The sequence below is a fragment of the Podarcis erhardii genome (assembly GCF_964252035.2).
Source record: "Podarcis erhardii genome assembly, chromosome: 2".
Classification (NCBI taxonomy): Eukaryota; Metazoa; Chordata; class Lepidosauria; order Squamata; family Lacertidae; genus Podarcis; species Podarcis erhardii.
In genome coordinates this window covers 5477695-5490300 of record NC_138498.1, presented here as the reverse complement: position 1 = coordinate 5490300, position 12606 = coordinate 5477695, and the positions used below count along the sequence as shown (strand labels likewise).

Sequence of the window (12606 nt, the reverse complement as noted above, 5' to 3'; positions counted from 1 at the left end):
TTGGCTGTTCTGCTTTGTGTCCCACTGGCAGGAGGGGTGTTGGTGGGGGTCACAGCCTTTATGGTTGCTATTGGCCTGTCTTTGCTGATCTCACAGAAGCCTGTTTAGAGGAAGGCAACTTTTGAACAAGGATGGGGAGCCCTGGCTCACAGGCTGTCGAATTTCATCCAGCCCTGCCATGCAAACTTCACAATTGCCGCTCCTTCCTCAGCAAGAAGATCAAAGTGGAGAACAGTCCTGGCCACACACACCGTGAGCCATGCTGAGCCATGTGGCTCAGAGGGAAGGGGATTGTGCTGCCACAGGGTTGGCCAATGCTGCAGCTGGAAGCTGCTGGTACTTTATCCACTCCTTCATTCCTGCCACAGCTGCTGCAGCCACCCACCTGATCAGCTGCCTGCAATGAGGCTTTGGCGCAGGTGCTCTCCACCCCATGCATTGCCATGACGGCAGCAAATACAGTTTAAAGTACTTGGCTGTCACTGTGGCAAAATTTGCAGCCGTGCAGGCACTCTTTGGTTCATCCTCGGCCAGAATGCCTCTCTCTAAATAAGGGCCCCTTCTTCAGAGGGAGGGTATTAGACTGCTGCTAATGCAGCAACCAAACAATGATAGTGAAGAAGAGATGGAGGTAGCAGGGGGAGGAAGGAGACAGGGAGCAAAGAGGAGGCAGTATCATGAGGCATCACCTTTTGTGTTGGCCCTGGCAGAGAGGTAGACTTGTGTTCCAAAATTTGTCTCAGTTCATTGTATGCATTGTTTCACATCACCAGAAGTGGTTTGCAGAGACAATAAGATACAAATATGTAATATATACTAAATATGTAATATATACTAAAAAGTACTCATCCACAAAAGCCACCCTACAACAGAATAAGTGCCCCACCCACAACAGAGCCAGGTCATTACAGCTGTCCAAATGCCTGGAAGGTCTTTTCCTGGCATCAGAAGGAAGGCAAAGTCAGCACCAGGAAAGCTTCCCTGGGGAGAACATCCCTCAAGCGGGGGCCACCACAGGAGAGGCTTGTTCTCACCCTCCGACATCTTTGGGAGATGGACTGCAGAGGAGAGCCTCAGAGGTTAATCTCTGAGCCTGAGTAAGTTTATACAGGGGAAGGTGGCACCTGAGCTGTTTGACTACCCAGCTGGGCAAGGTTCCATAGGTCCAAAGCAGTATACGGTTTTGGGGATGCAAATGTTTATTGAAATTTGACGCTTTGGATAGCTCTAATGTGGGACTTGTTTTCCATCTGTTTATTGGTGTTATTTGCATCATTCTACCAAGAATACTGAGTTCCTTTTGCCTTTTTCACAGTTAAGACAGATCAAGGGTGTTTATATGTCTTACAGTCTTTTTTTAAAAAAGTCTATGGGAGAAAATACCAGGTGAAACTTGCATGGAGTTACTAAGAGTTTAATATAGGCCTCTGTTTCCCTTGGAAGTAACTTGTGGTGTGTGATTGTGTGTGGCTGTGTGTGGGTCTGGCCCTACTTGCTACTGGAATGGATCCCCCCACAGCTTTCCACCACACGGCCTTTGCCCCGAAGAAGGTTCCCCACTCCTGCTTTAGAGTCTGAATTCTGAGGGTCCAGGGTCAGCTTGTGAAATCGAAGCCAGTACACTGTGGGCTTTTGAATAACATCTTGTTGATGCAGATCGGCTGAGTGGCCTTGGAGCTTTTTGCCAGAAAGTGAACAACAACGCTTGCTGTTTATGTACGTAATATATTTAATACTTTAAAAGATGGGAGCACTACTCTGCTCCGTGTCTTGCAGCACGGTGCTCATTTGGGCTTTGGGAACACCAGCAAGTCTGCTTCCCCCCCACCCCCCTGCAGCAATGAGAGCTGGAGGGAAGTTCTTAACCACCCTGCTTCTTCAGCCCTCCCTCACCGCTGTACCTAAGCATACCCATCGCTCATGCATTCTGCTCCCTTAGCATCTGTGGGGACAACATGGACGAGGCTTCTACCATCACATTTCCTTCCTCCAGCTGCACGTGCTGCCAAAAAAGTGTCAAAACGTCTTGCGCTTTCCTCATCCCAGCCCCATGCAGTACCACGATTCCCCTAATAATCAGCTGGGCTTGTGTCTTTCTGCCCTGCAGTAACCTGGAGCTGTCAAACTCGCCCCTGGGCCAGATGAGCCTCACTGTCTGGTACAACATGGATGCGCGCAAACTCATTGTCATCATACACGCCTGCAGGTAAGGGCTGGAGGGGGGCTTGATTTGGGAGGAGCGGGACAAAGAGATGGCTTTGGCATGAGCCCCCAAAAAGAGGTTTTCTTAACTGCACATAGAAACATTCTTAGCCATCTTGCTGGATTTGGTGCTACCACCCAAAGAGGGTTTTTACTTTATGTATGCTTTGACTCTTGGCTTCTACACCAAGTGGCAGTAAAAAAAAAAGGGCACTCCCAGGTGACCTGGTTATTGAACACTCATCCCAATTCATTTGCAGAGAGATCAGACAACATTGGTTACTTGATGAGCATTCATTCTGATCTAGTTGCAAAGATGTTGTGTAGATGCTGCTGCATCAAAACAAGCATTATCCCACACTTTCCAGAACATATCCCCGTCACTTTCCTTATTGCTAAAAGTCTGATCTTTAGGGAAGTGGGCTTGCTGCACAAGAGCTCCAGACCAGCTATAATTGTGCAACCTGAATTTGCTGGTACATGGTTGGAATAATAATTAATAAAAGACAGCCCAACGTGATTGCTATAGTTAGCATAGAGTTGTATCTAATCCCTACTCAGAAGAGACCCATTGCAATGGTTTGACATGACTAACTTCAGTGTGTCTACTCTGAGAAAGGACCAGGATTGGGTACAACCCCTAGAGAGGATTTCATTTCCATGCTAATTTGATTGTTGCATCAGAACAAACATTTCTGCCTGCCAGATGGAACAATCTCCCTTCTCCTCTCCCCACACTGTTCTGAGGATTCTATGGACCCTGACCCCCAACTGACTTGAGAGGGGGGGAAAGTCCTGCTGAACCAGCTCCCACTTGCCCAAATACTTCGTTGAATCTGGCCCAATATGTGTCATTAGGTTCTTCAAATCCCTCCTTCCATTTGATTTAGGGGCACTGAATGTTCCCACCCATCCTAATAACCCTCTCTGCCTTCATTTCAGAAACCTTAAGTCAGGTACCAAGGATACACCCGACCCCTATGTCTCCCTGATCCTACTGCCTGACAAATCCCGTGTCACCAAGAGAAAGACAACCGTGCGGAAGAAGACCCACAATCCTGAGTTCAATGAGAAGTAAGGGAGGGTGCCATTGTGTGAGGGTGGGTGGGTGTCTAAAAGGGTCACCAGCTCCTGGGAACTGGAGCTGCCTCTAGCTTATAGTGAACAGTCAGGTTGGTTGGAGAGGACCAGAGAGTGGCGACACAAGAATGGGCCTTTTCTGCAGTGGGATGCTCTCCCCAAGGAAGTTCGGCTGGTGTTTTCATTATATACCTTTAGGCGCTAGGTGAAAATGTTCCTTTTCAACCAGGCCTTTGGCTGATTAAGATTTTATGTCCTTTTAAATGTGGGAGGGGGGGGAGTTTGTTTTGTTCTGTGTTTTTATTTCTATGCTGTGAACTGCCCTGAGATATCTAGATGAAGGGCACTATACAAATTTTAATAAAAACAATTTCAACATCACTACATGAAAATAATAACTGCTGAAGTGGGGTCGCCATTACCAAGCTCTATCCATGACATCAGATAATTTTATTTTGGGTTACTTAACTCAGTGCTAACTATTACTCCCTGCTTCCCTACTTGCAGTCACTAACACAGATTAGATTCCCTTCTCCAGCCTTATGCATGCATTCGTATCGAGTGTGTTTTGTCTTGTCGGTGGGAGGGCTGGGATTCACAGCTTTACCATTAAGTAATTCTTCTTTTGGGATGCGGGTGGCGCTGTGGGTTAAACCACAGAGCCTAGGGCTTGCCGATCAGAAGGTTGGCGGTTCGAACCCCCGCAATGGGGTGAGCTCCCGTTGCTCGGTCCCTGCTCCTGCCAACCTAGCAGTTCAAAAGCACGTCAAAGTGCAAGTAGATAAATAGGTACCGCTCCGGTGGGAAGGTAAACGGCGTTTCCGTGCGCTGCTCTGGTTTGCCAGAAGCGGCTTAGTCCTGCTGGCCACATGACCCAGAAGCTGTACACCAGCTCCCTCGGCCAATAAAGCGAGATGAGTGCCGCAACCCCAGAGTTGGTCATGACTGGACCTAATGGTTAGGGGTCCCTTTACGTTTACCTTTAACTCTTCTGTTGGCCAAAAGGGCAATTAAAATTTGTGGGGTAATCTATGTGAAATAGGCCTTGATACTCGCTTGCCCTTTCCACAGGTTTGAATGGGATCTGACGTTGGACGATGCCCAGCGGAGGAAGCTGGAGGCCTATATCAAAAACAGTGTGTCTTTCATGTCCCGAGGGGAGCCGATAGGAAAGGTATGGACCTCGGGAGGAGCTGCCGTTTCAGGCTCCCCATTGGAGAGGAGCCAGCACGTGACTGCTTCTCTGTGCTTTCCCCTCCCAGGTGCACATTGACCTCTCGCAGAAGGACCTGTCGCAGGGTGCTCCCCAGTGGTGAGTACAGCGGGAGGGGCAGTTGCCCCATAGTGTCTCCAGTATCACTGGGCAGGCAGAGGAGGTCTTGCTACCTGGGGCGTCGTTTTCATAGAGGATGCAAAACATGATTTGAAGGAGGGATCCTCTCATTCTTGGGACTAGGGTAGGAAAACAGATGGTTCCGTATGCCATGCCACTGAGGATGGACCTGGGATAGCTCCGTTGGTAGAGCATGAGACTCTTAATCTCAGGGTTGTGGGTTCAAGCCCCACATTGGGCAAAAGATTCCTGCGTTGCAGGAGGTTCAACTATAAGACCCTTGTGGTGCCATTCAACTCTACAATTCTGTGAGTCTAGATTCTAAAATTTAGTCTCTTGTCCCTTATTGACTGGGTCGCCAGTGGCACTGTGGGTTAAACCACAGAGCCTAGGACTTGCCAATCAGAAGGTCAGCGGTTCGAATCCCTGCAACGGGGTGAGCTCCCGTTGCTCAGTCCCTTCTCCTGCCAACCTAGCAGTTCGAAAGCACGTCAAGTACAAGTAGATAAATAGGTACCACTCTGGCGGGAAGGTAAATGGCATTTCCGTGCACTGCTCTGGTTCGCCAGAAGCGGCTTAGTCATGCTGGCCACATGACCCAGAAGCTGTACGCCAGCTCCCTCGGCCAATAAAGCGAGATGAGCACCACAACCCCAGAGTCGGTCATGACTGGACCTAATGGTCAGGGGTCCCTTTACCTTTAAGGACAGAACCACAGAAGAAATATTGAGCCTGATAGCTCGATACATGAGGACTGTGCTGCATCATAGCTGCTCATTCCACCCCCAGCAAAATCCTGGCCAGCTCTGTCAGACCTTTGTTTGGGCCACGACTGGACCTAATGGTCAGGGGTCCCTTTACCTTTATCGTTATTGACTACATGGAACAGTGAACCATAAAGGTCTTTCTCTGTCCAAGGGACAGTGCAGTATTCCAGGTGGAATCCACACTGAAGCCCCTTTACTTGCAAGCCACTGCGGTGGCTCTTACGTTTTTCACCAATGCAGTTGCTGCTCATAGGGCACATTCTATGGAATACAACATTGCGCCTCCCTTGTCTTCCCACCTGCTTGGAGCGTTAGTGCAAGGTAATGGAGCAATCCCTCCACTGACTTGTATAGGAGGAAAGGAGAGGCTAGATTCCTAGAAGAATCTGATGTGGGTGGGGGGAACTTCACCCACCCAGCAAAGACCGTTTACCCCAAGGATCCCTCTTGGAGGAGGAGTAAGATTTCTGGACTTCTGGCCTCTTATTTCTTTCCCTTATGCAAGTTGCACTGGGAGGAAGAAGATGCTGAATCGTGGAAAACAGCTGGTGGGAGGAGAAGCCCACTGCCACCAAGGACCTTTGCAATGACAGGGCCCTTGCTGAGGAGGTGGGATTCGCACCAACCTCAGAAGCTGTTTCTTGAGATCCAGCCTCTTTTCCCCCACTGTGAAGGTGAATGGAGGGGATCACGCTCTCAGTGAACTTGCACAGGAGGGGACAAGAGGATGCACCCCCAAAACAACTGCAGAGTGAATGCAGCCACCATCACAGTTACATTCCTAGTCACACTGAAGGTTTTGGGGGAAAGAGCTTTTAAAGGTAACCACAGTTGCACAAGTGCACTTTAAAAAAAGCAGCATTAAAAACAAAACAAAACACAACCCCGTGATGTCTTTCCAGTCAAAGAAAAATGGGAGGTTAAAACGCCCACCTACACAAGGTTAGGTATTAAAGATGGAGCAAGGGAGGAAGGTTGGGGGGGGGGAGGTGCCAAACTAGTTCTGGAAGCCACGCCTGTTGATAATAAACAACATGCAGCTGTTTTGTGTGGAAGTACCCAGTGAAAGAATCATGCAATAGCTAAAAGAGGTCCTGAAGGGGTCTGGAATTCATGGGGGCGGGGGGGGGACAGTAGTGGTGGCCTCATGACCGAAAGGAACCAGAATACTGAAAAAAATGAGCAGAGCTAATATGGATTATACCCTAGTCCTGGAGGCACTGTCCACTATTTTCCTCACTCCCCTATCCCTTTCCCTTACACCCCACCTTGAATGTGGCTCTTTCGTAAAACTCTCTCCTGAACTTGGAGCTAGGCTGCAAGTACATATACAATCATTCATAGAAATTTAGATAATCATAGAATTGTAGAGTTGGAAGAGACACTGAGAGTCATTTAGTCCAACTTCCCTGCAGTGGAGGAATCTCACCTAAATCATCCATGACAGATGGCCATCCAACCTCTGCTTAAAAACCTCCAAGGAAGGGAGCCCACAATCTCCTGAGGAAGTCTGTTCCACTGTCAAACAGCTCTTACCCTCAGAAAGGTCTTCCTGGTGTCAGAATTTCCTTTCTTGTAAATTGAATCCATTTGTGAACACCCAGGTCAACTAGCAAGCATAAAAATAAGCCCACAGATGCTGAGATATCTAGAGTAAAGCCACAGTTGTCACAAAATCACACTGAGCATTAATTCTGTGGTTGGAACAGAGTGATGCAAATTGGATGACTACCCAGGGTGGCAAGCTGGGACATCCCATAGCTGTCAACTTTTCCTTTTTTAAGGGAAATTCCCTTATTCTGAATAGGATTCCTCACAAGAAAAGGGAAAAGTTGACAGCTATGGGACATCCTGATTCACTCTCTCCCTGTGTTGTGTAGGGGACAAGAGGGGGGCCCAGCAGCTTGCACACAACCATCTAGCAGTATGGGGGCATTTCTTCTGGTGGGCATGTTGGAAGAAGGAGGGTAGCGGGAAGATGTGGAACATGAGATGCTGTACCAAATTCCCTCAGACTTCCTAGTGAATTTTCCGCAGTCATAATTAGGCATTCTTGAGCATCCTCTATGTATTACAAGCGGAACAGATGCTGCCTAGCCTATTGACGTGTAAATCCAAGGAATGTGAGCTCCCATGGTTCTTTTTAGGGTGCATCCAGTGACTTACAAATACCAGGATTTACATCCTCGTGCCTCCCCCAAAGTGGTATGAGATGTGGTTTCCCTTATTGTAGTGATTTGGAGGCTTTCAGAGTGCCTTAACAGCCTGGGAACCATTCCTTTGAGGTGGTTTCATGCCAACAAAGGCTCTCCTTATCTTGCAGGTACGATTTGAAAGATGACAAAACCAGCTCCTAATCTCCACGGTGCCTCCTGTCTTGAAACTTCACCATCCAGGGAGTTGAAGAGCTGGCATTGACACTGCTACCACTGTCACCTTTCGCTGGAGGATCCCAAGCTCACCCGCCTGCTGGACGGACTCTTCAGTTGTATCTGTTTTTTAAACAATCATAGTGTTGTGTTCTTAGAATCTTCTTTTTTCACCGAGAAGTGACTCCTGGGTGGGTTTTTGAGGCGGTGAGGGATTCGCACCCTGCATTCACCTTGTGTGCTTCTCTCAACACTGCATACCACATGCTGCCTTTTTTTTCATTGACCAAAGAAGTGGACCTTTTTCATCCTTCTGTTGAGGATGAAGTTCCTTTCAGGCTCTACAGATGCTGTAGGCTGAGGCTTTTTCAGCAGCCACTGGAGAAGAAGCTTAAAGGGCCAGGAGCGAAGGGAGCCTGGGGCGAGGGGGTGAGCTAGAGAAGTACTAGGAGCTCTGCAGGGAGGGACCAGATATTTCCCCAAAATAACACTTGGGCAAATAACCTCCTTTGGAACAAAGGGTTCCACACCAGATCTTTTATCTAGAAAGGGAACATTCTGCAACAACCCTCACCCTGGGCTTGTTTGGCTGGGAAAAGCAACTTGAATTCAGTTGTCCTGCTAATACACTTTTCAAATGGCGTTCAGTCGTTTTGAGTGACAGGATTTGAGGGGTGGAGAGCGCAGTGGCCAAGCCATTTTTATTTGCCTTTTTTTATCATTCTTTCCCCATGATGGGGAGTCCATGGCTGTGACCTCTGTGCATTTAGCTGATGCCTGTCAAGTGTTGTGGTGTGTCCTGCCCTGACTCTGTGCAGACCCACAACCTCCTGGAAGCAGTTCACGCTAACCTTGCCAAACATCACCTGCTCTTTCTGATTCTGGCTCCTTTAAACTGAATCAGTTTGTTTTTGGCTTCTTGTCCCACCCAGCATTATGCTGCTGGTCCAAATGGACAGACAGCTTTCTTGCAGTATTGTTATTTGTGCCACTCACGTTGCTGTTTTAAAAAACGAATGTTGTTTGGTGCCTTCTTGCACTCCAGTCCTGGAATCGGTGTGTGGAGTGTCAAACCTCCTCCACCCCAACCTCCTGCACCAAGTTCTAGGTCCGTGTGTATTCTGTAGCAGGAAATTCATATTCCGTGCTCCAAATCAGATTCACAGATATGCAGAATTTATCTATCTACCTGTACACAGAATTAACTTCCAATATTTGCATTTTCTGACTGACTTTGAAAATATATTTGCAAGGAAGGATAGGCATGAAGGCTTTGGGGAGGGAGAGGAGATTTGCTTCAAGAAGCAAAAGGACACAGAGGGTACCTCTCTCGACATACACCGTATGCATGATTTTAAGGTTTCCTCTGCTAGCATGAAATTTTTAGAGCTGAGCTTTTAGGACCATTGCACACATGAAGACTAAAGGGCCCTTAGACACCCCCTCCTTTTTCAGAGCGATAAATCACTGCTTGCAAATTTCAGTGCTGTCCTACTATAGTGCTGGGGAAATGGCTTGGTTGCTCTTTTACAAAATAGACCCCAATGGCCGAGCCTCCATTTATTCTTTGCCTTTCCCGTATCCTCAGGCTATTCTCGCTTGAGCTGGGCTTGGCGGAGGCCCCTTCCAGGGGCTTGTGGGCAGCATGGACTTCCCCTCATGGAGCTCTTCAGCAGCTGCACTTGGGGTTGTTGTTGCTGTTTGCTTTTGTGGAGGTTTGTTGTCTGCGGTGTTGCTATGAGAAAGAATCAAACCGCTTTGGCGATTTTTTTAAAAATCCACATGGCTAAGCCCACAGGAAGCTAAATCTTGATAGATGCCTCAGAGTGGCTAGATTTATTCCGCCTTTGCAGACCCTGTAATCTGGGCCAGGTGGGCAGGATCATTGTGGTAGAGCAGCTAGGCGGCAGAGCGGGCTCTAGCCTCTCCAAAATATGGAGGGAGGGGGAGCACAGTATTTGCTGCTCTGTCTGAGGCTCCACTGCCGAGCAATCTTGCCTCTTTGCTCGCCTTTTTCCTACTGTTCCTTCGCTTCACAGCTGGGAGCTGCCAACATGGAACTCTCAAGTCCAGTCCTAGCCCCCAATTCCTTTCCACGCATGTGCACTCGCTCTTCCGTCTCTGAAGAAGCCAAAACCATTAATTGTGGTCTATTTATGAAGAGTTTTTTAAAGTGCTTGTTTCTACGCGTATGACCGTAGCGAATGTGTCTGACACAGCAAAAGCACCTCCTTGTTGAATCTGCGCTGCTCCCCCCCCCCCAAGAGCACGTTGGAAGATTTGGGGTTGGGGGGTGCCGAGTGTGCCTGTAAAGAGCTCAATCACTTGCTGCCTTCCATGCCAAATCAAAGCTCCCGAAAGCACGGCTTCACTGCACGAGTGTGTTTCTGGCACCTGTGCCTCTTGTAGCAGCCACTGTAATTTGTTGTAGCAAATAAAGAGAGGAGGAATCTGTGACTCTGCTTTAGTTTTTATTTACTCTGCTGCTGCTCCCGCCGCCGCCATGACCCCAAGCCCTCCCAAACAAAAGCTTGGTAGGAGAATTGATTTTATGCATGCAATCAGTTTGAAGTCCTGCAATTTCAGTGCTCAGAGTGTGCCTTCAAGATTTGAGAGTTTGCATGCACATTAGGACAATGAGGTCCAAAGAGCGAGTGACAACATTATTTGCATTTTGAAGCGCCACATGCTTACCCGGGGTATTTTGGGGGGTGTGCTACCTCCTTGTGATGATGTCTTAAAATCTCTTCAGGCTGGTTCTTACACAAGACCCCCCCCCCCTACCCTGTGTGCTTCCCACAGGGCTTGCCTAGGCATCTAATGCCATTCTAGGTAGCTTTTCAGTGTGGAGCTGGAATCAGAGGACCAACTTCACACTGAAAGCGTGTTAGGCAGCAAGTAGGGTGAGGCTTGACCTGCCACTACCAATACTGCTGTGCCTCTCCTGCAACCCCACCTGAAGCATACCGCTTGATATTAAAAATTCACTATTTTAAATAACAAAACTGGCACAGTAGAGCTGATTCCATCTGCAGCCTTCACAACTGCTGCACTTTGTTCAGGATGAGTTATTGCGGTTCTACAAATAAATTCTCTTTGGTCCAAATGGCTTGAAAAAACACCATGACCTCTTGCTAAATTTCAAACTTGTTTCTTGATATTGAGCTTGTGCCACTCTCATCGTGTTTTATAGCCAATAAAACATGAAGCTCACTTCTCCAGATCACCTGCCTTCACACCTGAAGCTTGCAGTATCCGACTCTCCATTCTGAGAGTGAGACTAGCATGGCACCATCAAATCAAATTTTGCATGGGTGAAGTTGGTTCTGAATTGTGGAGGAACAGGGCCAGAGACACTGAAGCTACAATTGCTGCGCTTTCTTAAACATGTTTCAGTAATTTAACTGTGTTACAAGTTAATTTGCCCATTTGTCCCACACTTGGGGAACAATCTGGACTTTTAAATATATATATTTGATACAGTTCAAAATAGTATGTAACCATTTCCCTGTGGGAACAGTATGTCTGTGCTTTAGCAAGCTGGGAGTGTGACAAGCCCTCGGATGTAGGGCATAGCAGATAACACATGCATTCTTTTCTGCTGGCGTGAAGTCAAAGCAGGTGACTTGATTCATGTTCTGGAAGGAAAGAAGAGGACTGCCCTTCAAAGGGACAGACAGACATAACCCCACTGCTTCTGGACCATTACTTTACCCCTGAGGAATCACCACCATTTCTCATGTCCACTCTGAAGGTCAACTTCTCCAGGATAAAAGGCATCCCATCACTTAATTACCGTATGTTCTGGCGTATAAGACGACTTTTGAACCCTGGAAAATCATCTCCAGAGTCAGGGGTCATCTTATATCCTGGGTATGGTTGTGGCAGGTGGTGGCGGCAGGCACAAGAGAGTTAACCCGTGTGGCGACGGCAGCGCGGGAGGCAGACAGGCAGCGGCTGCAGGCTCGAGAGAGGCGGCAGCCAGGGTGGGAAGAGGCTGCCTCTAGTTGGCTGCAGGCGGGGGTAGTCTTATAGAGTGAGTATATCCCAAACACTATATTTTAACAGGAAAAGTTGGGGGGTCGTCTTATACGCCAGAATATACAGTAGTAGCCAAGCACCATCTCTTGGAATCTGCTTCTGTTTCCAGCCTTGAGCTACAATATCATTTGTGTGGTTCTGGGCTCCTGCAGTCACCTCATTGGTGACTTCATCAAAATTGAGTGGCAAAAAGGAACAGGGTTCCCACCCCCAGTATGGATAAGGCTGCGTTTGTACATGCAGATCTGGCAAGGCAACTTTGCATCTGGGGTCACTACCAGACAAAGCATTTACTGAGCAAGAAAGTTTTTTTCCACAGATTTGAGTGGAGGTTATACAACATCACCATCAAACAGTAATTATCTCACACTTTCCATTTTCCAGTCACTTTTCTTACCACAAAATACCATTTGCTGTTCTCTTTAAAAGTGGATCTGTTCTGCAAAAGTGACACACACACGTATGTATGTATGTATGTATGTATGTATGTATGTATGTCAGCCAATCCATGACTTGTTTGTAGCTGACTTGTCTCAAATTCACCAGCATTTTAAAAGCCACCTGCTGTTTTGAGATTTATGGTGGTAGTTCTGTTCCATAGACCAATGTTTTTCCTAGTCTCCTATGTCTCCTTTCCCTTCCTCAGCAGACAAGGCCAGCTCTAGAAGGTGTTATGGGCAGGCACTTGCTTGGGGTCCAAATTCAACAAAGGATCCACGCTCCAAACACTATTGCTATTCTCATTTTGCGTGGAGCAACCAGTGTGAGCAACGGGATCAGAAGCCACCAGAACTCTCCAGTCTGCAGGCCCTCG

At 47.8% G+C, this 12606-nt stretch overlaps 1 protein-coding gene across 1 annotated transcript in view; it reads left to right on the top strand.

Annotated features, from left to right (window-relative positions):
* The window catches only part of ESYT1 (extended synaptotagmin 1), a 57673-nt gene extending 47465 nt beyond the window's left edge, over positions 1-10208 (top strand). The window contains exons 27-31 of the mRNA XM_081844347.1: positions 2108-2206; positions 3145-3276; positions 4354-4456; positions 4545-4594; positions 7706-10208. Coding sequence (XP_081700473.1) covers positions 2108-2206; positions 3145-3276; positions 4354-4456; positions 4545-4594; positions 7706-7739 — 418 coding nt within the window. The 3' untranslated portion in view covers positions 7740-10208. The remainder of the gene's footprint in view (positions 1-2107; positions 2207-3144; positions 3277-4353; positions 4457-4544; positions 4595-7705) is intronic.
* Positions 10209-12606: the final 2398 nt, after the last annotated feature.